This window comes from Leptopilina heterotoma, unplaced genomic scaffold (genome assembly GCF_015476425.1).
Source record: "Leptopilina heterotoma isolate Lh14 unplaced genomic scaffold, ASM1547642v1 Lhet_305, whole genome shotgun sequence".
NCBI lineage: Eukaryota > Metazoa > Arthropoda > Insecta > Hymenoptera > Figitidae > Leptopilina > Leptopilina heterotoma.
In genome coordinates, this window is record NW_025111009.1 from 443,562 (window position 1) to 469,783 (window position 26,222).

The 26,222-nt window shown below is 23.4% G+C and overlaps 3 protein-coding genes across 9 annotated transcripts in view; 2 read left to right on the forward strand and 1 right to left on the reverse strand.

Moving 5' to 3' along the window:
• The window catches only part of LOC122504575 (galactosylgalactosylxylosylprotein 3-beta-glucuronosyltransferase P), a 47,356-nt gene extending 44,973 nt beyond the window's left edge, over positions 1-2,383 (forward strand). For both annotated transcript variants that reach the window (XM_043615741.1, XM_043615740.1), the window contains one exon: positions 1,931-2,383. In XM_043615741.1, coding sequence (XP_043471676.1) covers positions 1,931-2,329 — 399 coding nt within the window. In that variant the 3' untranslated portion in view covers positions 2,330-2,383. The remainder of the gene's footprint in view (positions 1-1,930) is intronic.
• The window catches only part of LOC122504572 (putative Dol-P-Glc:Glc(2)Man(9)GlcNAc(2)-PP-Dol alpha-1,2-glucosyltransferase), a 181,922-nt gene extending 169,465 nt beyond the window's left edge, over positions 1-12,457 (reverse strand). Inside the window, exons 1-5 of one of the 3 annotated variants that reach the window (XR_006301845.1) lie at positions 11,609-12,457; positions 11,183-11,510; positions 9,192-9,331; positions 8,185-8,918; positions 3,889-3,991 (exon numbers count right to left, since the gene is read on the reverse strand). Coding sequence is in view for 1 of the 3 variants with exons in the window: in XM_043615735.1 (XP_043471670.1) it covers positions 8,181-8,918; positions 9,192-9,331; positions 11,183-11,510; positions 11,609-11,779 (1,377 nt within the window). In the remaining 2 variants the exon portion in view is untranslated. Of the gene's footprint in view, positions 1-3,888; positions 3,992-8,180; positions 8,919-9,191; positions 9,332-11,182; positions 11,511-11,608 lie in introns of those variants that run through there. The other 2 variants (XR_006301844.1, XM_043615735.1) reach the window with 2 other exon arrangements.
• Positions 12,458-12,756: 299 nt separating this feature from the next.
• Positions 12,757-24,404, forward strand: LOC122504570 (histone-arginine methyltransferase CARMER). Of its 4 annotated transcripts, none has more exons than XM_043615732.1 (8): positions 12,757-13,178; positions 14,506-14,646; positions 15,002-15,496; positions 15,809-16,075; positions 17,289-17,511; positions 17,641-17,924; positions 19,189-19,322; positions 21,592-24,404. In XM_043615732.1, exons 1-8 carry the CDS (start codon positions 13,046-13,048, stop codon positions 21,697-21,699), a joined length of 1,785 nt encoding a protein of 594 aa, XP_043471667.1. In that variant the 5' UTR covers positions 12,757-13,045; the 3' UTR covers positions 21,700-24,404. The 4 variants fall into 4 exon arrangements, with proteins under 4 accessions (XP_043471667.1, XP_043471668.1, XP_043471665.1 ...); XM_043615730.1 differs by having other exon boundaries at positions 12,758-13,178; positions 21,571-24,404; XM_043615731.1 differs by having other exon boundaries at positions 12,758-13,178; positions 21,589-24,404.
• The last annotated feature ends 1,818 nt before the right edge of the window (positions 24,405-26,222 follow it).

Here is a 26,222-nt window from a genome sequence, read left to right on the forward strand (position 1 = left end):
GTGTTTATTGGCTCAAAATTATTTGACACAAATGAAATATATTTTGGCGCAAAATAAAATTATTTTGGCACAAAATAAAATGTATTTTTTTGTGGGTCAAAATTAAAATTTTGGCGCAAATACAATTTTTATTTCGAACCAATGTCAACTTTTTGTTTCAGTATAGTGAATTCAAAAACAAAATAAAAAGAAGAAGATTTTTCTGACAAATGAAAATGATAGGGGAAAACTTTCAAAACTGAAATAAAAATTTTGTTTCCAAAGAAAATTGATAAAAATCTTTTCAAAAACCGAAATAAAAATTTTATTTGCATACAAAATGATAAAAATAGATTTTTGGAATTTTCTTTGAAAGCATGAGAAGCTTTCACATCAGTTTTATATTTTTAGCAATTTTTTTTTCAAAATAAAAATCATTATTTCAATTTGAAAATGTTTTTATCATTTCTTTTGAAAGAACAAATTTTTATTTTTATTATTCTGAAACATTTTTATCATTTTTTCTGTGCAAAAAAATCTTTATTTCGATCTTCAAACATATGTTTATTATTTTCATTGTAAAAGAAATAATTATTGAAATTTTTGAACATTTTTATCATTTTCTTTGAAAAGAAAAGTGTATTATTAAGATTTTCAAACATTTATATTATTTTCTTTACAAAAAAAATCATTGTTTCGATTATAAAATATTTTTTAGAATCGAAGTATAATGACATGTTCTTAGAAAGAAAATGATAAAAACGTTTTAAAATCAAAATCATGATTTTTTGGCTTCCAAATAATTGAAATAAAAATTTTACTTACAAAGAAAATGGTAAAAATGATTAAAATAAAAGCAATCTTTTTTTTTTGCAAAAAATAATAAAAATGTTTCAAAAAACCCCAAATAAAAATTTTATTTGCAAAGAAAATGGTAAAAATGATAAAAATATAAAGAATGATATTTTTTTTCAAAGAAAAAATTACAAAAATGTTTTTTAAAAAACTCAAATATAAACATTGTATTTGCAAAGAAAATAATAAAAATATTTTAAAATTCAAATGATTTTTATTTTGCGAAAAAAGGATCCAAAAAGAACCAAAATAATAATTTTATTTACAAACGAAATTTCGAAAAAAATTGTAAAAATCTTTCGAAAAATCAAAATAAAAATTCTATTTGTAAGAAAAGATTAAAATATATTTTAAAGTCGAAATAATGATTTTTTTTAAAAATGTTTCGAAAAAGCAAAATAAAAATTTGATTTGCAAAGAAAACCATAGAAATGTTCAAAAATCGAAACAATGGTTTTTTTTGTAAAAAAAAGGTTGAAAATATTTTAAAATAGAGAAAATTATTCTTTTTTTGAGAAAGCAAAAAAAAAAAATTTAATTTGTACAGAAAATTATAAAATGTTTGAAAATCGAAACATTGATTTTCTTTTGCAAAAAAAATGTCAAAAATCCTTCGAAAAAGCAAAATAAAAATTTTATTTGCAAAGAAAACCATAAGAATGTGTTTGAATACCGAAACAATAATTTTTTTTGCAACAAAAAATGTTGAAAATGTTTTAAAATGAAAAAAATTATTCTTTTTTGCGATGAAAATGTTTAGAAAAAGCAAAATAAAAATTTTATTTGCAAAGAAAATCATAAAAATTTTCGAAAATCGAAGGAATTATTTTGTTTGCAACAAAAAATATGTTGAAAATATTTTAAAATGAAAAAAATGATTCTTTTTTGTGAAGAAAATAATAAAATTTTTTCGAAAAATCAAATAAAAAATTCTATTTGCCAAGAAAATGATAAAAATGTTTGAAAATTGAAATAATGATTTTTTTTGCAAAAGAAAAATGTAAAAAATGTTTTAAAATAGATAAAATGATTCTTTTTGCTTTCAAAGAAAATAATAAAAAAATTCTAAAAAAAAATCCCCTTTTACTGATTTCAGATAAGAAAAACAAAAAGAGTATCAATGTTTCCCGTGGGCCTCTGCACGAAATACGGTTTAAGTTCGCCAATCGTGAAAGACGGGAAATTTCAGGGCTTTTACGATGGTTGGATTGCGGGACGTCGATTTCCCGTGGACATGGCTGGATTTGCAGTAAATATTAAATTCCTATTGGAGAGGCCAAAAGCCACAATGCCCTATAAAGCTGGCTTCGAAGAAGATGGTTTCCTTCGGAGTCTCGCGCCATTTGAACCCAAAGAGATAGAACTTTTAGCCGATAATTGCACAAAAATACTAACGTGGCATACGCAAACAAAGAAAAATGAGCATAGTGCACCGCTCGATATGACTCGTTATGGCTCGACAAATCTCGTCAAACTCAAGCAACAAATTGTATGATATCAGAAAAAGAAGAAGAAAAAAAATAACAACATGATCCGATAAAATCAAGAAAATTCAAACAAAAATGAAGAAAAGAACCCAAGGAACAATAATCAATTTTCATTTGTCTTCAATAATCCATGTTTTTTTTCTGAGGAATCAAATATTTACCTGAAACAGCGATATGAAAACTAAAACTGAAAATATCGCTAATTTAGTGAAATTTATAGCTGCTTCAGATAAATATTTTTTTCCCACGTGAATATTTAAAACTGGATCAATATCCAATTCACAAACGAGATTTTACACTGGCTAATTAATGTGATCTTGTGCCTGAAAATAATTTTTCTCGGGGAGAAAAAAAATTTTCTTTTTTTTTCGAAAATACTGGGCCATTATTAATAAAAAAAAATACCAATTTGCAATGTACGTCTTTGTATCGTTGGTCTTAAGATTGTTCATCGCTGATAATCGTTGAGAAAAGTTGATAAAATATCCCAATTTTTTTGTTACTGTTATTCAAATTTTTATTTTTCAAAAAAGAAAAATATAAACATTGAAAATTTTATTTCGAAATTAAGATTTCTGTTGTTGACAAATTATTATATAAATAATTAAACAACTAAAATAAAAAGACAGAGAAAAACAATTTTTCAAAATTAATTTTTAAAAATGGAAATTAAAATTTTTTACAAAAAAAAGAAATTTATTTTTGTAGAAGAAAATGGAAAAAATTTCTTTGCTTACGATGTGATTTAATATAACTAGTATTTAATATAAATTGTAAATAAATAATATTTAATATTATTTCAATAAATGAAAATATTTAAATAAATAAAAATTATTTAAACAAATAATAATATTATTTAAATGAATATTAATGTTATTTAAATAAATAATACTTAATATTATTTTAATAAATATTTAGTATAAATAATTTAACACAATTGACAAATATGTATAACAATTGTAACTTAATATAAACATTTTGTGTTTATATTTTTTTAAAAAAAGGTTGAAAACTTTCTTTGAACAATTTTTGAGAACGATTATTATCGATAGACAACCTTTCCAACGACAATTAATTAATTGCAGGGACGGACATGTATAGAAAAGAAGGCCAATAATCCTTCACAGTGATGTTTTTTAATAATAATTTATCGTTAAATAACGTTTGTTGAAACGAGTGTTTTCACGGTCTTATAATAAGACTTGTAAACACTTCTGTTATCTTTTTATTGAGAAAGACTGTTAGTTGCTATTAAGAAAAGGAATGTTCCGAGGCTTAGATTAAATCCGTTAATTCTCTTATAGAGAAGGCAGTTTTTTTTTCATTTTTTCTTTTTTAATGCTCCTGCTCTCCGAACATTTAATTTCTCTAACTCACGTTATTTTTTTGCGCGGCACGTTTCTTAATTGTAGAATTATTAATTAATTAATTAGTTATATTTAATTAGTTAATTAATCAGTTGATTTATTAATAAATTAATTTATTAATAAGTTAATTTATTAATTAGTTAATTAATTAATTAATTAATTTATTAGTTAATTAATTAATTAATTAAATAGGTACTTACATTGAGTTCCTAACGCTGCGAGTCCGTTCCTGCAAAAATCGGCCCTAGTCCTCAATTTTAGAAACATTGTCGGCTCGTGTATTTCATATCACGCAAAAAAAACCTGTAATTGAAAAAAAGTGAAAAATTAATAATAAGAAAAAATTTTTGATTATTGGTGCTAATATTATTGAATAATTAGATGCAATCGAATGATTTTGTTTCTGTTATTGGGACTAAGGCTCAAGTAGATTTTTGCAAAGAAACATTAGATAGGATCGTAAGTTTTCCAATTATACAGTAAATATCACATTGGAAAAAAAATTATGTATTTAATCTGACACTAAAGTTTACAATCTCTTCCAAGAATTTTCAAATTTTCAAAAAAAAAAAATTATTTTTAACAAAAACTGAATTATTGTAAACAAAAATTTATTTTCAACTAAATTTATTTATTTTCAACAAAAAATTTATTTGTTTTTAATTAAAATTTATTTATTATCAACAAACATTTATTTTCAACAAAAACTTATTTGTTTTTAACAAAAACTTATTTGCTTTCAAGAAAAACTTATTTGTTTTCAACAAAAATTTATTCATCTTCAACAAAAAATTTATTTATTTTTAAGAAAAATATCTTTATTTTCACCAAAAATTTATTTATCTTCAGCAAAAATTTATTTAAAAAAAAAAATTATTTATTTTCAACAAAAATTTATTTATCTTCACTAAAAAATTATTTATCTTCAACAAAAATTTATTTATCGTTAACAAAAAATTATTTATCTTTAACAAAAATTTATTTATTTTTATGAAAATTTGCTTATTTTCACGAAAAATTTATTTTCTTTAACAAAAATTTATTTTCAACTAAATTTTTTTATTTTCAACAAAAATTTATATATTTTTTAGAAAAATATATTTATTTTCACCAAAAATTTATTTATGTTCAGCAAAAATTTATTTTCAAAAAAAAATTATTTATTTTCAACAAAAATTTATTTATCTTCACTAAAAAGTTATTTATCTTCAACAAAAATTTATTTATCTTTAACAAAAAATTATTTATCTTTAACAAAAATTTATTTATCTTTAACAAAAATTTATTTATTTTCACGAAAAATTTTCATATTTTCAACAAAAATGTACTTATCTTCAACTAAAAATTTACTTTCAACAAAATTGTCCATACGAGATTATTTACAAAAAGTAAATAATGCTTATTAAATATCATTTTAATTTAAATAAATAATTAGATCAAACAATTAAAATCAGAAAAATCTGTAAACATTATTGTCAGATTGATACAATAATTTTCAATTTCCAAACGTATTGCTCTATTATCATATTAAAGAAAAGACAGTTTATCGAATAGGCTCTTAAAAAAATGAATAATGACCAATAATGTAAAATATCACGCTTTGGTGATAAATTCTAGAAATTCTCATGGTCTAATAATAATAATTATTGAGTCTTTTCATAAATAAAAAAAAAATTATACCTAATATTTATTTCTATAAGAACAAAAAAAACCATTTATACACCTAGAGAAATAATTTATTTGAATTAAATAAAATTTATTTCAAACAAATAAAAAAGGATATTTGTCACAGAACCAACTAAACTTTTATTTAGCTCAAATAATATTTTTTATTTGAATTAATATATTTCGTTTAAATATCCATTTTTATTTAAATGAAAAAAATTTTATATTTTCTTTAAATATATTTTATATTTAGAGCAAATAAAAAACACTTCATTTTAATAAATCATGTAAGCATTCTAAAATATTAAAATTCACTTATAAACTTTTAAATAAATTTAACAATCACAATCACTAATGGAACTTTTAATATTCATTAAAATAAATGTTTATTTTTATAAGAATATTTGTTAAATAAAGTCAGGTTTTTTTATTGTTAGTCATTTTACTTTACTTTTTCACTTCATATGTAAAAGTCCACTGTCACATTTTTCTCACAAAATCTCAAATAAGACACTAAAATGTAAATGAAATCACATACAAATCTGTTACTTTGTACTAATTAAAATTTTCACTTAAAAAGAAAAATTCTGTACTTAAATCAATTAAATTTGTTAACTATTCATGATGAATAAACCTCTTATAATTGTACGCGTTAAACTGTTAAAAGCAAAACATCTTATTGTTTTACTATAGCAATGCAATATGCGCAGGCGTCTACTTATAAGTCAAACAAACATTTATTTGAATCAAATATATTTTTTATTTGCTACAAATATACTATTTCATAAATTGCAAATATATTTCTTTATTTTAGATTAATTAGTGCATTTATTTGAAATAAATATTAGTTTATTTATTTTAAATAAAATATTTATTTGCAACAAATAAATTTTTCTTAAATATACACTTTTAGTTAAAATAAATAACTTTTTTCTCTGGGTGTACGTTCAATTGTATTATAAATGCATATAAGCCATTATTTATTTATGAGATGTTAATCTCTTATAATTACGTAGGTAAAAATATTGACAATTAATTAGAAATAAGAGGCTGTGGAACGAAGCAACGTAAAGAGCTTGGAAAAAAAATAATTTTTCTTTTAAATTTATTTTTATTCTCCAATCTTCCTGCAAAGCAGTATTATTCACTCTTTTCAGTATTTCAATATTAATAATAACAAAAATTATTATTATCATTGATAATTAATTTACAATTAAAAATTGTTGAAATTAATAATTTACAATGATTGATTAAAATTGATTATTAATGAAAATAATTTAATAAATTAACGAGTAATTATTGTAGTAATTCGATAATTTAACTGTTAGTTATCAAACTATTAATTATTTAATTATTAACTATATTAATTATTTAATTATTAATTATTAATTATTAAGTACTTAATTATAAACTACTTAATTATTAATTAGTTTATTGATTAGTCATTTAATTATTAATTATTTTCTTATTAATTAATTAATTAACTAAATAATAAATAATATTAGCAAATAATTACTCGTTAATTCATTTTTCAAACTTTCTTGCCTATCGTAAAATTTGTATACTGTACAAAGAGTCGTGTTTTTTTTTTAAATTAACTTCAAATTTAATTTGAAAAAAATATTTTATGCGTGAAATTTAATTATATAGGTACAGTTTAGGTGTATTTTCATTTATGTACCTTTTTATTTAAAAAAAAATAGAAATTCTTTATTTAATTATTTTGTTTTTTATTATTAAATAAATGAGAATTGGAAACGAAAAGAATTTTTGTTTTAAAAACATTTTCTTATTCCAAATATGTATTAAATTACTGGAATATCTTACATTTTCTTTAGAAAATTATAGAGTTTGAAAAACTCTTATTAAATTTTTATCTCTTCTCTATCTCTTTCTCTCCTTTTCCTCTCTTATAAATACTTTCCCTAAATTCGCTAATGCTACATAAATTTAAAAAAAATTCTGCATATATAATATTAAGCAATAAAAATCTATAGATAGAAAGCCGCCTTTATCAAAATGTTAATCATCTTTGATTGAAATTAAGTGCATTATTAATGATTTTTGCGACAAAAAAATATTGAAATTCTATTTTAATTTTGAACAAAAAAAAAATATTGTTTTTGTACAAAATGTCATTTTAAACACAGACTGCGAGTGCTTTTAAGAGTTATAATAGGAATTTATAAAAGCGAGAAAGTTGGATTACAAAAAATAATTAAAATATAATTTTTAAAATTATTTTAAAATTATGTCAGTTAAAAATAATTACAATATGTAATTATGTCAGTATTACAAGAAAAATATTTTCAATAAGTTTTGTTTGCAAATTTTTCACATTTAAAAAACGATATTTTGAATTATTTATTTGTAATCAAACGTTGGACGTTTTTGCAAGAATAGAAGCGAAAGAAAAAAATCATGAAAATATCAAATTCGAAACGTGTATCATAATTGTATCATACTTATATGTTCAAACGAGTGCTGCGATGATAGAAAATACTTACACACTGAGTAACGCTAGATTTAAATAATAATTAAGACTTCTTTATAAGATGTAAAAAAAACAATAAATCATAGAAATTTGCTTAGTAACGGAGATAAATTCTGGTTAATTTCCTTGAACTAAAATTCGTCAAATATATCCTCCGCCAAAAGTAATTAAACTTTCCTTCTCAAATACTGTTTTCAAATGGTTTTCAAATACTTTTTTCAAATACAGTTTTTATTACAAAATTATTTCTATTTACAAACTTATCAATACCTATCAAAAATTAATTATTATATTAACTGACAAATCTAAAAATATGTACAAAACAATTGATAATCACCAAGAAATTCTCTGCGGATATTCCTGATCCTTCCAGTAAAAAACTTTACTAACAAAAATGTAGAATTGAACAAAATTAATCAAAAACATTGTCAGAGTTTCGAGCGCAATTTGCCAAGGACGAATATTCTGTAAATTCAATCGAAAAATAATATACGGAATAATAAAATATCTCGGTTCGAGTAATAATTGTGGAACTAAAACAACACAAGTGCAAATGAAAAATAAAATTCGACTCAAGAAACGCATATTTTTCAAACACTTGAAAAAAGCATAAAAACAAAAACAATAGAATGGTATCGGTAAATATTTAAAATACGAATATCGTCCCATAAAATAGTTCCACACGTAAAAAACATAATGTCGATTATCGGCCAAAACATAAGGATGAACCAATGTATTCGAATGAATTATCACCACGAGAAGGGAAAAAATAAAACTGGACACAATCCAATGTTCCAGTGAATCGCAAAGAAATGCTTTCAAATATGCTAACATATAAGGCCAAGCAAAACAAAATGTAAAAGCAAAAAAATAAAAGAGCTGCGGCACGTGAATCGTTGGAACGTGAGCTGTACGATCTCCAACAACGATATCGCCATTCCAGACTATAAAAGCCAAGAAAAGTATTCCAACTATAATATACGGAGTCAAGGCTGAGAGAATTTCCATACTGAACTTTAAAAATGACAATAGACCCCTTCGAACTTGAACATTTATCGTATCCAAGAGCCACTGGAAAAAAAAAGTTTTTTAAATTATCACTCTTTTTCAATTTTTCTACATTGTAAAAGTCGACGAAAATTTTCCAGAACTCGACAACTCTCTATTCTATATCATACGACGAATAAATTTGCAAAATATTTATAACACGATGAATAACAGAGTGGTCGACCCCTGACAACAATTTATTCCAAATGTTTCTTTAACAAAAAAAATTTCTTTTTCAAAAAGAATAGAATCTGAATCTATTTGTCAAAAAAATCCACCTTCCTTCATTATTTTTACCTGTAGATGTTTCGATGAATTACGTACATCGCCAGAAAGAGATTTTTCAGCTTTCAATTCAAGAAAATTCAAAACTTCCTCAATACCAATTAAAGCGACCCAAATTATATTCGTCTGTCTCACAATAACGGAAACTACACCTGAAGAAAAACATTGCAAGTTAATAAAAAGATAAAAAAAAAAAATTACTAAAAATTAAAAACATAATAATTATATTTCAAATTATATTTAATTTTTATTCAAGTAGAATTTAAGAAAAATTTAAATTTAAGATACAGGTCTTGGATCTATTTTCAGACGCAAAAATAGTCGCTTTAGTCGATTAAAAATACAAAATAGGAGGAAAAAATCGTTTATTTAATTCAGTGTTGGCACAAAAATTATTTGTCTGACTTTTCACTGATTTCAAAATTCAATTATTCGAAAGTTCAATAATTTTGAAATAAATATTTAAATACTTCTTATTTGTGTTTTCAAGAAAAATAAAATTTTTTAAATTTTAATTTAAAAGCTGATATTTAATAACTTTTAAAAATTACAACAATAATCCTTCCAAAATTCAATTATTTTCCACAATTTTTAACTAAATTTCATGTATAAATAAATTATTTTTAATAATTTTCCGAAAGTTCATCGAGAATTCAATTATTTAAATACAAAAATTAATATTTAGTATTTAAATTTTAAATACAAACTGTACTTTTTTCCAAAGTTAAATATTTTCAAAAAATTACAATAAAGAAATTCTGAAACTTAATTTTTTAAAAATATTTTTATATACTTTTTTGAAAGATAGTATAGTTATTTAATTACATACAATTAAAAAATTTCCAAATAATTGAAATTTTCAAAAAATTTCTTAAAATAATTAAACTTTTGAAAAATATTTAAAAATAATCAAGTTTTTGAAGAATTTTAATTATAAATATGAAAATGATTTCTCCCAAATTTTAATAAGTCTAAAAAAGTAAATTTTATAAAATTTTAATTTACTTTGTTCGAAGATAATTGAATCTTAAAAATTTATGATAAAATAATTTTAAGAATTAGTTTCTTAAAAATATTATACTGTAGTTTTTCAGAAGAATTGAATGTCTTAAAAAGGAATTTTTGTATAATTTTTAAAGAAACTAATTAATTTTTTAAAGAATTCAAAATTAGAAGCTGATTTTCATTAATTTTCAGTTTTAAATTTATATTTGAAGATTTTTCATTAAAATTTTTGAAAATCCAATTACTTTCAAAATTTGCAATTCAAAATCCTTCAAAAGTTGATTTTCAAAAATTATAATAAAATACTTGATAAAAACTTATTATTTTCAATAAAATTTTACAAAATTTCAACATTATTCAAAATCTTTTTGATTTTATATTTCAAAAAATTAAATACAAAAATTATTCAAAAATAATTTTTTTGGAAAGATTTGTTTAATAGTTATTTTTCACCCTAAAAAATTCAAAATAATTAATTTTTCAAAGAATTCAAAATCAGAAGCTGATTTTCATTATCTTTTAGTTTTAAATTTACATTTGAAGATTTTTTATTAAAATTTTTGAGAATTAAATTATTTTCGCAAAATTTGCAACGAATATTCTTTAAAAGTTGATTTTCAAAAATTGTAATAAAATACTTGGAAAAAATTTATTATTCTCAATTAAATTTGACAAAATTTCAATTATTCAAAATCTTTTTGATTATATATTTCAAAAAATTAAATAAAAAAATTAATCAAAAATAATTTTTGAAAGATTTGGTTATAGTTATTTTTCACACTATAAAAATCGAAATAAGTTGCATTTTATACTAAAAATGTGGTATTTTTTTGCAATATTTGGAAGAAAAGTCGAAAAAGTCTAATTTTTGGAAAATAGTCGATTAAAATCGGAAAAGTATTAATATCCAAGGCCTGTGTAGGTGAAAATTTACAAATTTTTACTAAACATTTTTTTAACATTTGAATAAGCAAAATCATTAGGAAAGAAAAATTTACCTGCTAGTGCGGAGGATTTAATCCTGCCTTGTAAGTGTAATAAATTCACAGCCAATATCATCGTCACGGAGAAAACGTCAGTATAATATAAAAAGAACCAGAAAAAAAGTGGCGGAAAAAGAACAATATTATATGAACTAACGAGATTAATTAACGAATCTTGAGAATTTTTTAAACGACAAATACTAGAAATTAAGAAGAAATTTAAGAAAGTCGCAATTAAATTTGTAGAACGGATGAAAATTGTTTCATTGCAAAATCCAAATGGTGCTAAAAATATAGTCGTTATTAAATAAACGCCAGGAAGTGTTGTAATTTTTGGATCCCACTGGAAAATAATTTTTTTTAATAATTTCTAGAAAATATTCAAACTCGGACAAGAAAATATTTGAAATTATTCAAATTCAATTTCAAAAAAATACTCACACTAGTAAAATTGCCATCACAATACCGTTGCGTTTGTGGAATATGAAAGACTTCATCGATAAAATAATAAGGCTGCACTCGATTCAAATAAATAAATAAAGTAATACTCGTTACAACGAATATTAAAAAAGTAAACAAACTTAATCTATTTCGTTTCATATCAATTTTCATGATTTTTTCCTTTTTTCTTTCCTTTTACCTATTTTTTTATATTTCTTCTCTTTCAAATTTCAACTCTTTTTTTTACACTCTAAAAAAATAAACAATCGTCCACGTGGCTTATTTACAAAAACCACAAAAACTAACCTTTAAATGTTTGATTCTCTTCATAACCGCAATTTTTGCCTCTTTTAATACTTGTTTAGTACACAATTATACTTATCAATTCTTGAAATTAATAATAACTGAAATTTATATTAGTTTTATATTTTAAAATTATATTTTTTATTCCGATTTCCAATTGAAAGTGATTTCCTGATTGGTTGCGCATTGAGGTCATGTAAAATACACCAATCACAAATTGTTCTTTGTTATAATTTATGAAGTATTATGTTAAAAAACGTATTTTTACTGATAATAATAATGAAACAGTTGTCATTTTATAAGAATTCAATTAAAATCTGAACAAAAAATTTTGACTTTGAACGAAATATAAACAAATTTAGAGGTTAGAAAATCTTGTCGCAAGATCAGGGTTGGGTAGGTGTGACTCAAAATATACACTGCTTGTGTGTATGATAAGGTAAGAGGTGTTAATCATATGTAGTAGGGAACGAATAATACGTTATGTAACGTAAATAAATACTTATGATATTTACTAGACAACCCTGCACGTGGTACAATTACAGTGTTGTCAGATTAACAAACGAAAGCGGGAAACAACAATGTAAATTATGTTCTATTTTATTCATTTTATTCTAAAAATAATATTAAAAACAAAAAAGTATATTTACCAAAGTAGTTTTTCAGCGATCCTCCAATATACTACAGGGTTTTATAACCTCAAAATTGATTTTCAACACACTAGTCTTAACTGTTAAATCTTATGATATTTTGAAAATCGGAACTCCAAATACTTATCGTTTTCTTTGTCTGGACTGGTCTTCCGTTCATTGAAGTGCCTGCTCGTTATTGAGGGGAAGGGACATTTTATAATGTGCGCGTGTGTAAATTTGCACCGGGGGTGGTTGGTTGACGATCCGGTGTCTGCGGGACTGACATCGTGATTTTGTCTCGTTTGTTGAAAATTCTTAAGTGGCATTTCTCAGCCCCGTCACAAACTGGGAGTGTCGTGTTTTTAATTTTTCACAAAGGAGTCAGCTGTTTCCTCATTAATAACTGAGACACCATTTTATTAACCACGAGGAAACGATAAAAGAAAATCCCCCGCCGACTTGACAAGACTGGAGCGCACAAAAACGCACGCGGTGTCTAAAAATGGCGAAGGTGTTTCGCGCGGTGACAGTGTCGACTTTGTCAAACAATGGACAATCAACACCAAAATTCGACAAGCCGGTGACGCTTTTGATTAATTATGATCCCCAGGGCCTCAGCATCGAGCTTGTATCAGGTATTCATTTGATGTTTAAATTCCGATCGATAATACCTTAACCATTATCATCATTACCGCCAACCAGACGCGATCTAACCACACTTCGCCAGACGCTAACGATGCTTATGCTTTGTTATAAAGTTTGCGAGATTTTTTCCCAATTGTTTAAAAATTCTGACAATTATGACTTGAAAGATTCCAATTTATCAAGAACTGATAATTTAATCGACCATTTTCGGATTGAATCTTTTTTTCATAAGAAATCAAATTGGGATAATTATTTCGGATTTGCAATAAAGGAGTAATTAAATTTTGGGCAAAGAAGCTATGGCTCTGTTAGAGGAAATGCTTTTTTTGGCGACACAAAACAGCTGATCGATAAAAATTTTCCAAAATTTAATTGCTTTCGCAGAAACATCCGATTTAAATTGTATAATTAAATATTTTAAGTTTTTGCTTTTTCGTTCAATGCCAAAGGGTTGATGTCCTTCAAAGACTAATTTTGAATAAAACTTTTTTGTCATCCTAGTGAATAATAAAAAAAATGCAATTCCCTTTGTTATAAAATCTCTGAATTAAAATTTAACTTTGTTAAAAATTAATATTTACAAAAAATTATCAGTAATTAGTGAAAAATATTGTCTTATTTGTGAAAAATTGAAAAATTGAAGAAATTTGAAACGAATATTGGAAAAGTAAGAGAATCAAGTTTTTTTCCTCCATTAATAAAACATTTTAATTTCCTCCACCAATTTTTTATAAGACAAGGAAAATTTTTTAATTTTTCTCAAATTCTCCGAAATAGAAGAAGAGGCAAAATATTTTTAACTTTTAATTAGCCACATTTCTTGAGACTATAGTTACGTAAGAAATGCGGATTACATTCACAATGATAATGGAATTTGTCTTTTCCTTATTTACAAATTCAATATTTCTTTTTTCGACCTTAAATCACAATAGATTTTACCTTCGAGACTTAAACATTGAAATTATAATTAATTTCCTACCGCTGAAATTGCTGTAAAATTTCGAAAAAAAAATTATTTTTCCCTAATGAGATTAGTTTAATAATTGTATTTTTTCTATAAAAACTATTTTTTATAAAGAACTCTTGTTCTTTAAATTTAACTTTAAAATACAAGAAAAAAATACTGGATAAAAAATACAGGGAAAAAATATGGGTTAAATAATACAGGATAAAAAATATGGAATAAAAAATATAGGATAAAAGAATACAAGATAAAAAAAATTCAAGATAAAGAAATGCAAAAAAAAAATATTTTCTATAGAAAAAATACAAGGTAATGAAAAATTTACAACTAAACGTTAATATTTTCTTTTTTAGGGGACTACATTGATAAAGATCAAAATTCGTTACTGGAATTTCCAGTAACACACACGACAGAATGTTCTCGAGTCTCAAATCGAAGCTATATATTTACACTAGATTCAGATAGTTTATTAATATCATTCGCCAATGAAACAGGTAAATAAAAAACGAAATAAAAATTAAAACTCTAAATTTGAATGTTGTTAAAATTATTTAAATTTGTATCAAATTATTTGAATTTGTAACAAATTATTTAAATTTTTATCAAATTATTTAAATTTTTATCAAAACTTTTAAATTTATAACAAATTATTAAAATTTGTATCAAAATATTTAAATTTTTATTAAATTATTTAAATTTTTATCAAATTATTTGAATTTGTATCAAATTATTTAAATTTTTATCAAATGTTTTAAATTTTTTTCAAATTGTTTTAACAATTTTTTTTTACAAATTATTAACAAACACTGTTTTCTTGAACTAATGAAAATTGAAACTGATTTTTCACAGACTTTCGAAACTTCCATTCGCAAATTTTAAAGCTCAAAAATGGAAAAGGAGTCTCGGCATTCAATGAAAGAACCGAGGAATCATCGGCAATGCAGTATTTTCAATTTTATGGATATTTATCGCAACAGCAAAATATGATGCAGGATTATATAAGGACCAGCACCTATCAACGGGCAATACTTGGAAATATATCGGATTTCAAAGACAAAATAGTATTAGATGTTGGCGCTGGTTCGGGAATATTATCATTCTTTGCCGTTCAAGCGGGAGCAAAGAAAGTTTATGCCGTTGAAGCGAGTAATATGGCAAATCACGCTGAATTATTAGTAGCGGCAAATAATTTATCGGATAAAGTTGTTGTGATTGCGGGTAAAATTGAGGAAATTGAACTGCCAGATCGCGTTGATTGCATTGTCAGTGAGCCAATGGGTTACATGTTGTACAATGAGCGTATGCTCGAGACATATCTTCATGCAAAAAAATGGCTCATTCCAGGTAAAAATTTTCCAGGAGAAAATTGTACTTCAATGAATTAATTTTTCAGGAATGTTTATTCAATTCCCAATTTCGGAAAATTGAATTCAATAGTTAATATTTTTGTTAATTGAATTCAAAAATTAATGATTTTGGAATAACTGAATTCGAAAAATTAATGATTTTGGGAGTTGAATTCAAAAATAATGATTTTTGGGATTGAATTCGAAAAATTAATAAGTTTTTAGAATTGAATTAAAAAAACTAATGATTTTGAGAATTAATTTTCCAAAAAGAGGCTAGGGTGATTAAAATTCAATTTTAATATTTTAGGCGGTAGAATGTTTCCGTCAAGAGGAGATCTTCACATTGCTCCATTTTCGGACGACAGTCTCTACATGGAACAGTTTAATAAGGCCAATTTTTGGTGTCAAACGTGTTTTCACGGAGTTGACCTTTCCGCCATGAGGAACAACGCGATTAAAGAATATTTCAGACAGCCTATTGTCGACACCTTCGACATTCGCATTTGCATGGCTAAATCTGTCCGGCACATTGTAGACTTCCAAACAGCAGATGAGACTGATTTACATAAAATAGGTAAGAAAAAAAAGGAATTTACAGTCTTCGGATCGATAAGAAAACGCAAAAAAATGTCGTTTTAAACGATTACGAAAAGAAGTCAAAAAAGTCGAAAACAGTACATGGAAAAAAAATATATAAACTTATTAAATTTTGCAAAAGTATTCTACAATTTGGGGAGAAAATACGACAGAGCGAAAGTTTATGATATAAAAAAAAAATTGTTTTCAAAATAATATCACGAAATTTTGATTATTCGAAGATTTTTCAAATATATATATATATATATATATATATATATATATCTTCAAAAATTTCGATAAAAATACAAATAAGTACCTAACTAATTTTATAATAAATTTGCATCATAATTTTTCATAGTTGTTTAGAATTTTTAATTAAAATTATTTAAAATAACTTAACTTAACTTTTAAATTTAAAGACTTGTGAAATTTAATTATCTAAAAAATTTTACTGCAAATCTTGTATTATTTAATTCTTTTCTAGAATTTTCTAATCGAACTTCTTTCTAAAATTATTTAATTTTCAGAAAGTTTTTCGAGAATTTATTTGTTGAAATATAAAATTTAAATTTTTCATAAAGATTTCAATTGCAACTCTTAATGTTTTTTAAAAGTTTTTAAGTTGAAAATAATGGAGATTTTCAAGTTTTTTATTACAATTTTTGAAAATTCAATTATTATTCTTAATATTTTCAATTACTTTTTTTAAAAAATTCAAATATTAAAAAAAAATTACATTAAAATTATTAAAAAAAAGTCTTAAAGAATACAATTATTTAAAAAATGTTTAATTAAAATTCTCCAAATTATTTAGTTTTTTAAATTGTCCAAAAAATTCTTCGTCGAAAAATTATTAAAAATAATTGATTCAGAGAAGAAGTTTAGTTAAAAATTATTGAAAATAATTAAATTTTGGAAGGAAATTTTTAATCTTTAGAAATAATTAAATTTTAGATTGAAATTTGAAAAATTTAAACTCCTGTGGAAAAATAAATAACAATTGTATTTAAATATTTTTATTTAAAATTAATTATTTAACATTTTTGATTTTTTGAATAATTGAATTTAGAAATCAGTGAAAGTTTAAATACAAAATAAGTGAAATTAAAATTATTTTCATAAAAAAGAAAAAAAAATGAATATAAATATTGGTATTTTTATTTCTAGAAATTTATTTATATTTTCTAATTTTAATTTTTCTCTTTTAGAAATAGATGTCGATTTTCATATACTAGAAAGTGGCACTTGCCACGGCCTTGCATTTTGGTTTGATGTTGCATTCATTGGCTCAACACAACAGGTTTGGTTGAGTACAGCTCCCACGGAACCTCTGACTCATTGGTATCAGGTTCGCTGTTTACTTGAAAATCCCTTATTTTGTAAAAGTGGACAATTACTCTCAGGAAAAGTTATCTTAGTCGCTAACAAAAGGTTTGTAATAATTTAGACAACAATCACAATTCAGTCAAATCTTAATTTTTCTACTAAATTAGAATTTTTATTAAATTCCAGATTCCCCAAAAAAACAAATGAATAATAAATTTTTTTTCTCCCTTCCAGGCAATCGTACGATGTGACAATTGATCTAAAGGTCGAAGGAACAAACATGGAGAGCAGCAGCAACACTTTAGATTTGAAAAATCCCTACTTTAGGTATACAGGAGCTGCGGCTCAGCCACCACCGGGTTTAAATAATACCTCGCCAAGTGAATCATATTGGACAAGTTTAGATGCTCAAGGTGCACGTCAGGCAGTTAATATGGTTAATGGAATGTCAGTTAATGGTCTCGGTGAAGTATCAATGGATACAAGTGGAGGAGTAAACTCAAATTTATTAGCAATTGGTAAGAATGAATGGAATTCATAGATGTTGCACGTGTAAAAAAAAAGAAAAATTCTCTTATGTGTTTGCGATGTAAATACCTTTTTAATTGTTTTCTTTTCTGTTTATTTTTCTCTTAAAAAAAAAAGAAAAAGACAAATTACACATACAAAAAATTTTTTCATTATATAAGGTATTTGCGATGCAAAATACCAATGGGGTCAGCACATTTCGGCCCTAGCTGACGGATTCTAATGGTGATCGGATTTGGCGCTTTATACAAATAGAGGAAACGAAAAACAAAACTGTATAGGAAAAAAAAATAGTTTAATTGCTTTTAGATGTAATAAATTACCGTAAGAAAAAATGTCAATGACGTTAGAGCATGCCAGACACCTCCACGAATTATTTAGGGAAGGTAAATGCGTTTTTAATCCTCAATTTCAAAATGCCCCTTTGCTTTGCATCGTGAATAATCAGAATGTTTTTAATTTTTCTTTTTCTTTCCCTTTTTTTTTTTTATTTTTGTTTTCTTTTTTGGCTTAAAATTCATTAAAATCTTTTATGCTTTTTATCGAGTTTTTGATTCATTATTTTGTATTTTATTTTTAAATGGGGCTCGCATGATTATTTTTTTCGAATTCTATTATCGCTGATTATAAACTCAATTTTAATTCTGAATTAAACTATATTCGAATATCTATTAAAGAAATTTTTATTATCCTTGCTTTTTGTTTTCCTATTTATCAAAAATATGTCGATTTTGTTTTCTTTTAATTTGACGAATTTTAATTATTCTCCTGTAAATTCGTTTCAAAAATTTAGTTTAAATTATCTTCACTCATTTTCTGAATAACTATCGTTGATTAAAATTGCAAAAAAAAATGAATTAAATTTAGTGAATTATCAATGATGATTAAAATTGACAACAAATCAATTAAATCTAGTAAATAAATAATTATTAATCAAATTGACAAAACATTGAATTAAATGTAAAATAATTAAAATTTGAATGGAGAGAGAAAAAATTAGTGATGTAAAAGTAATCGCGAGCCCTTATGTTTAGTTAAAAAAATATTTAAAGAATTTAATTTAAGAATTAATTAATTAATTTAATGAATGCATTTTCTTTGATTTCAAATGTGTGCAAAAAATTTATCATTTTTCGCCGAAGAGCTGCTGGCTTTCATTAAATAAGTCATTAATATTCAAAAGTTCCTCTGTATTTTTTGTCGTTGACGATTTTCGCGAAATTATTAAAATATATTCTTTACTATTCATAATAGGCGGACAGCCAAACATTCATCCGGGTTTGATCTCGAGTACTGGACGCGGAAGAGTCGGAACGGCTACAAGTACACAAGCAGCTCAATTAATTGGTGGTGGCATTACACCAAATATGTTCACTTCTCCTGCCACAGTAAGTTGAATAACTTAGAAGTAATTTTTTTTTCAAAATTGTTTTGTAATTTTTTTTTTAATTACGCAAAATTTGTTTCATTTTTTTTATTCTCCAGACCTCGGATATTTGACTTTTTCGATTATTTTCAAAAAATGCAACTTTTTTCGATTTATTTTCAAAAATTGCTATATTTTTCGACTTTTCTTTCTAATATTGCAACAAAATATCTCATTTTTAGTATAAAATGCAAAATTTTTAAATTTTTCTAATTTAATTTTCGAAATATATTTATTAACAAAATTTTGAATAATTGAAATTTTGTAAAATTTAATTCAAAATAATAAATTTTTTTTCAAGTATTTTAGTATAATTTTTGAAAATCAACTTTTGAAGGATTTTGAATTGCAAATTTTGAAAGTAATTGGATTATCAAAAATTTTAATGAAAAATCTTCAAATAATTAAATTTAACATTTTTAGACTTATTAAAATTTCGGCGAAATCATATTCATATTTGTAATTAAAATTCTTGAAAAATTTGATTCTTTTTTTATAGTTTTAAAAAATTCAATTATTTTTAAAGGATTTTACCAAATTTCAATTATTTGTAAATTTTTCAATTATATTATAATTGAAAAATTAATATCTTTCAAAAATTATTTTAAAATTTAAAAAAAAAAAAATTTCAAGAATTTCTTTATTATATTTTTTTGAAAATATTATACGTTAATAACTTTTAAATAACACATGGACAATTACAGTTACAATTATTATAAAAAATTGAATGCTCGAAGAACTTTCGAAAAATTATTAAAAATAATTTATTTAGAGATTTAATTTAGTTAACAATTCTAGAAAAGAATTGAATTCTCAAAAATTATAATGAAAAATTTTCAAATGTTAATTTAAAACCGAAAATTAATGAAAATCCGCTACTAAAAATAATATTAAAATATTTTTTAGAATTTTATATTCTAATTGTTTAAAATTTAATTATTTTCTATATTTTCAATTACATTTTTCCGAATATTCAAATACGGATAAAAAATAATAACATTAAATTAAAAATTTTTTTTTAATATTTTGGAGAAAACAACCAGGATTAAAATATTTAATTAAGATTCTTCAAAAAAAAAATTAGTTACAATTCTTAGAATTGTTTTATCATAATTATTTATGATTCAATTATCTTCAAACAAAGTAGATTAAAATTTTTCAAAATTTACTTTTTTAGACTTATTAAAATTTCGTAGAAATTATGTTCATATTTATACCTAATTAAAATTCTTCAAAAATTGAATTATTCTTTTTATATTTTCCAAAAATTCAATTATTTATAATAAGATTTTATCAAATTTCAATTATTTTTAAAAGATTTTACCAAATTTCAATTGTTTGGAACTTTTCCAATTGTAATTGTATATAATTGAAAAAATATTATCTTTCAAAAATGATTTAAAAATATTTTTAAAAAATCAATGTTAAGAATTTCTTTATTATAATTTTCTGAAAATATTATATCTTAATAACTTTTAAACAAAAACATGGACAGTTATAGTTACAATTATTATACAAAATTGAATTTTTTGTATTTAAATAATTGAATTCTTGATTACATTTCAAAAAATTATTAAAAATAATTTAATTAGAGATGAAATTTAATTCAAAATTGTAGAAAATAATTAAATTTTGTAAGGATTACAATTATTATTAAAAATTGAATTTTTGTGTTTAAATAATTAAATTCTTGAAGAACTTTCGGAAAATTATTAAAAATAATTGATTTAAAGATGAAGTTTAGTTAAATATTGTAGAAGATAATTAAATCAATCATTATAAATGATTATTAATTGGAATCATTATAAAAAATTGAATAATTGTATTTAAATAATTGAATTCTAGATGAACTTTCGGAAAATTATTAAAAATAATTTATTTATACATGAAATTTAGTTAAAAATTGTGGAAGATAATTAAATTTTGGAAGGGATATGCAATTTTTAGAAATTATTAAATTTCAGGTTTTAAATTACAATTCTTTGAATTTAGAAATAAGTGAAATGTCAAGGAAATAGAAAATAATTTTTTTGTGACAACACTGAATTAAATAAGTGACTTTTTTCCTTTTTTTTTTGCATTTTTTTCCGCCTTAAACTCAATCCGAGGCCTGAATTTCTCTTTTTTGCTGCTAAATTTTTTTTCTCTCTGAAGAAAGAACCCCCTCAAAAAATAAAAAAGAGAACTAAATTTTATCTAAAAATCTACAGCTTGGTGTTAATTTCCAGCAGTCGCTGGTACTTGGAAATACCTCGCATTATCCAGTGAATCCAAGTTTGATGATTGGCGACTATGTGACGCCTTGCAATGGAATTCCACAGCAGGCATATCGACAATGATCTCGGGCAAAGAATTTTTGTCATTATTACACCAGCAGTAAATTAATAAAGCAATTAAAGAATGAAAATAATCACTATCATCGTTCATATAGAAATGATGATCGAATGAATTCTAACGATTATTCCGATAATAGAAAAAAATGCCGCCGACTCATGTTCAGTTCACCGATCAGTAAACTTCATTTATCATCAGCAACACCAATATTCGAGATCTTGGACAATTTACATGATGACAATTTTTATTCAACAAATTCAATGATTGATAAGCTGATCAAATTTGGATGGAACTCTAGTAAGAATTATTCATATTGGGACGCGCGCTCGAAAGGATTGCGAATTGCTTTGCTATCCGATCACCATTGAAAACAAAAAATTACCGCTTCTCTGTAAGAATTCGATCTTCCAGAATTTACGAGCACGCTTGCCAAATATATATATATATATTCCGGATTGATATTTTTTAATGACAATACTATTTACTGCTCGTAGGAACTTGCATGCTCTAGAATTTTTATTTTTGTTTTTGTAATTTAGATAAGACAAGTAGTTTTGTAAAAAGTAAGAACAAAATTTACAAATATGCTTCTCTTGTCGATTTTGATGATAAAAAAAAGGGAATTTCTTTTTAATGCAAGACAAGTCGGTGTGTGAATGTTTAGATTTATTTCGTGCTCGATCTCGATGCTATTTATAAATGCGATCTCGAAATAATTTCTCTGCAGTTTTTATATACATTTTTTTTTTTTGAAACTACAGACACCAAGAATAGGGTATTAAAGCACCTGTGGCTTTGCCTGTCTTTGGAATAACCCCAATTTTTTGGAAATTTTTTAAATGACTAATTATTAATTTTTGTCCTTTTCGAAAAATTCGAAAACAGCTTTAAACGTTCAATTAATAAAAACGTAGAAAAATAGGATTATTTAATACTCGAATACATTCACGGAAAATTGTACATAGCATAAAATTGCAATCAATCGGACCTTCCATTTTAGTTTTTAAGGAATTGTGCTTGTTTCTTTAATGACAATACATTTTTTTTTGAAGATACTTAATTTTCTGCCTTCTCTTTTTTTTTATCAATAATGACTCGATTTTTTGATAATTTTTCTCTCTTGTTTTCTTCTTTCTTTCAATTATCAATTATATAGAATAAATTGGTTTTCGAGAGGCCAAGATTGTAAATATTCTCTTTGAATAAGATGATTCAGAATCGTTTCGAAATTTCGCAAATGTTTCCCTTAGAATCTCCCTTATAACATATCCTGAATAAAACTCATATTTATATATTTATACGTGATCTAGACGAACCATTTTTTTGGCGACAGGCATTCCACAAGTGCTAAGAAAAAAAAATTAGCCCGATGATGTACATAATAATATTTGCTTCCATTTCTTTTCTGTAAGCAATGTGTGAGAATGATTCTTTTTTTTAACGCAGTTTAAACACTTCACAACAAAAAAAAAACCTAATTTTTTGTTTCTTCTTAATTATTATTAATCATCATTCGTCAAAAGAAAAATTATTCTCAAAAACAGGCAAAATTCTTCATTCGCTAACAATATTTATTGCGTTTATCAAATAAATATATTGTGGAAAAATAATCGACGAATCATTTAATTTTACGACAAATTCTTTCTTTCCTTTGAAAAAAAATCGTGTTTTTTTTGCTTTGATCTAAAAACTGATTTGAAAGGAAACAATTTCTCTCGTTTCTCGAAGAATTAAAAATAAAATTTGATATAAATATATCAAGAAATAATTTTGTAAATGTTGAAATTGATTTATTTTGAGTTTTTACTTTAATAAATAAATGGAAGTTCGTAATAAATAAGAATTAATTTGAATTTGTCTTAAATTTCTATTATTTTGCTGAATATTAGTAACTTCAGTTACTAATAACTAACATCTTAATGAATTAATTAGTTTGCAATTCGTATTCTTTCTTTGTTAATTTTCCTTTCCTTCAATGAAAGCGCACAGTGTAAAAAAAATGAAAAAATCGATATTTTTTGAGGTTCTGAATAATACTTTTGCCAAATCCACATTTACAAGTTGTAATTAGAATTATTACTCCTTTTTTTGCGATTCAATGACTGACATATATAAGCACAATCATAAAATTGTCATCTTTCTCTCTCCTTTTTTTTAAATCTTTAGAAAAAATAAGCATTATATATAATATAAATACACGACTTAAAATTGTATACAAAATCGTTTGTGAATCTTGCGAAAGGAAAATCTGAGTTTTTATATCACGATTTAACGAAAAACAAAAGGAAAAAAAAAAAAATGTTCAACCTCAAGCGTTCAATTTCGCAAACTCTAGTCGTTAAGTCCGTACATCACAACGAGTTACGCGTGTTAATTAAGTTGATGATTGTAGAATTAAAAGCTTCTCAACTTTTCTTTCTTTCTTTTTCTTTTGATTATTATTAAAGAATAAGGTTCAAAAAAGTTAAGAAAGCAAAACCAGTGTTCACGTGAATAATCAACAGTGATGTTGAGGGAAAAAAAAAATTCCTTTTTTTAAAAAAAAAATCATGACTGGTCCTTCCCCAAATTCATAATTCTAGCTCTGCGTCCGTGTGTTCTCTTTTTGATACTGAATATACTCGGAATCCTATTATGTTTCGCGAATCCTCTCATAAGGTGTCTACCGGTAATGACAACTAACGAAACAATAAATTAAGTTGAAATTTTATTCTGATTTGTTATTTACTGAATATTTAGTGATAAGAACCTTTTATGTTAAGTTTAGTACCTTTTAAGTTAAGATTTGTCTCTTTTACGTTAATTTTAGTTCCATTTAAGTTGAGCCAACTAGATTTTTTTATTTGTTTAAAATTAATTTTATTTGTTTAAAATAAATTTTATTTGGTTTAAATAGAATTTTCTTTGGTTTAAATAAATTTTTATTTGGTTTATATAAATTTTTATTTGGTTCAACTTCAAATAAAAGTTTTATTTTAGTCGAATAAAATTCTTATTTAAAACAAATAAATAATCTAGTTGGCTCTATACTTTTATTTACAGGGTTGCAGTCAGAGAAATTAGAATTGGTCAGGGAAAAGTCAGGGATTTTTATTAAAAGTACTGGAAAAAATTTAAGTTTTAGAATTTATAAGAAAATTCTGAATTTTTGTGTCTTTTTTGTTTGCCTCACAAACTATGAAATCTAATTAATTTTGAAAATTTTTAAGTAAAATTATTCATTAAATAATTTCTAAGTAATAATTTCTTTTTAAATAACTTAATTCTTCAAGAACTATCATAAAATTATTATACTTAGGAATTATTTAATGAATAATTTTACTTAAAAATTTTCAAAATTAATTAGATTTCAAAAGAGTTGCGTTTAAAATCTGCATAAATAAATAAACTTCAAAGGCTTCAATATGAAATTTTTTAAAATTTCAATTTTTAATGAATTTAAATAAGAACAACTGATTACAGAAATTCAATTATTTTCAAAAATTCATAAACATTCTCGTCAAAATTTCAATTATTTTTATAAATAATACAATTCTTTTCTGAAATTCAATTATTTTCAAAAATTTTCCTCATTTCAATTATTTTTAATAAAATTTTCCAAAAGAATTCAATTATTTAAACGAAATTTTAATAAAAATTTCACAGGAATTCAATTACTATCCAATTTTTTATAAATTTCTTCACACCAATTGAATTATTTTTAATTTTTAATAATGAAGTTTTTATCGAAAGAATTCAAATATATTCAAAGAATAGAAAAAAATAGTTCTGAGAAATTCAATTATTTCGCAAAATTTAAATAAAATTCTTTTAAAAATTCTATTATTTAAAGAAATTTTGACAAAATTCTTTACAAGATTTAGTTAATAACATTGCAATTTTAATAAAATTAACTATAGACTACAATTATTTTCGTAAAATATAACATTCCTTATAGCAATTACAATTTTACTGTCAAAAATGTTTGTAAAATTCTTCGAAACAATTCAATTATTTTCTTAAAAAATAAAATTCTTCGAAGCAATTCAATTGTTTAAGAAAATTTAATTAAATTCTTCCCAAGAATTCAATTTTTTTCAAAAATAAAACTTTTCACAAGAATTTAATTATTTAAAAAAAAATTTAATAAAATTCTTCGTCAGAATTCAATTATTTTCAAAATGTTATAAAAAATTTCGAGAAATTCAATTATTTAAAAAATTTAAATAAAATTCTTCACAAGAAATTAATTAATATCATAAATAATAATATTTTTCTCCGGAATTCAAATTATTTTCACAAATAAAATATTTTTTACAGAAATTCAATTCTTTAAAAATTTTTTTAATAAAATTCGTTGCAAGAATTAAATTACTTTTATAAATAACAATATTTATAGCAGAGTTTAAATTATTTTTTATGTATTATAAAATTATGAATTACTAATTAATTTTTATTATAAAAATAAAAATTACATCGTAAAAATAGTTTTTTAAATTCAAGGAAAAAAACGAAAAAAAGCACCAAAAAAATCGATTTTAAACAATTA

Bases quoted from the DNA above. Each gene is read 5' to 3' on its own strand.
- LOC122504570 (XM_043615730.1), top strand. From the start codon at position 13,046: ATGGCGAAGGTGTTTCGCGCGGTGACAGTGTCGACTTTGTCAAACAAT. The intron at 13,179-14,505 runs GTATTCATTTGA...TTTCTTTTTTAG, and splicing joins CAGCATCGAGCTTGTATCAG to GGGACTACATTGATAAAGAT. The intron at 17,925-19,188 runs GTAAGAATGAAT...TATTCATAATAG, and splicing joins CTCAAATTTATTAGCAATTG to GCGGACAGCCAAACATTCAT.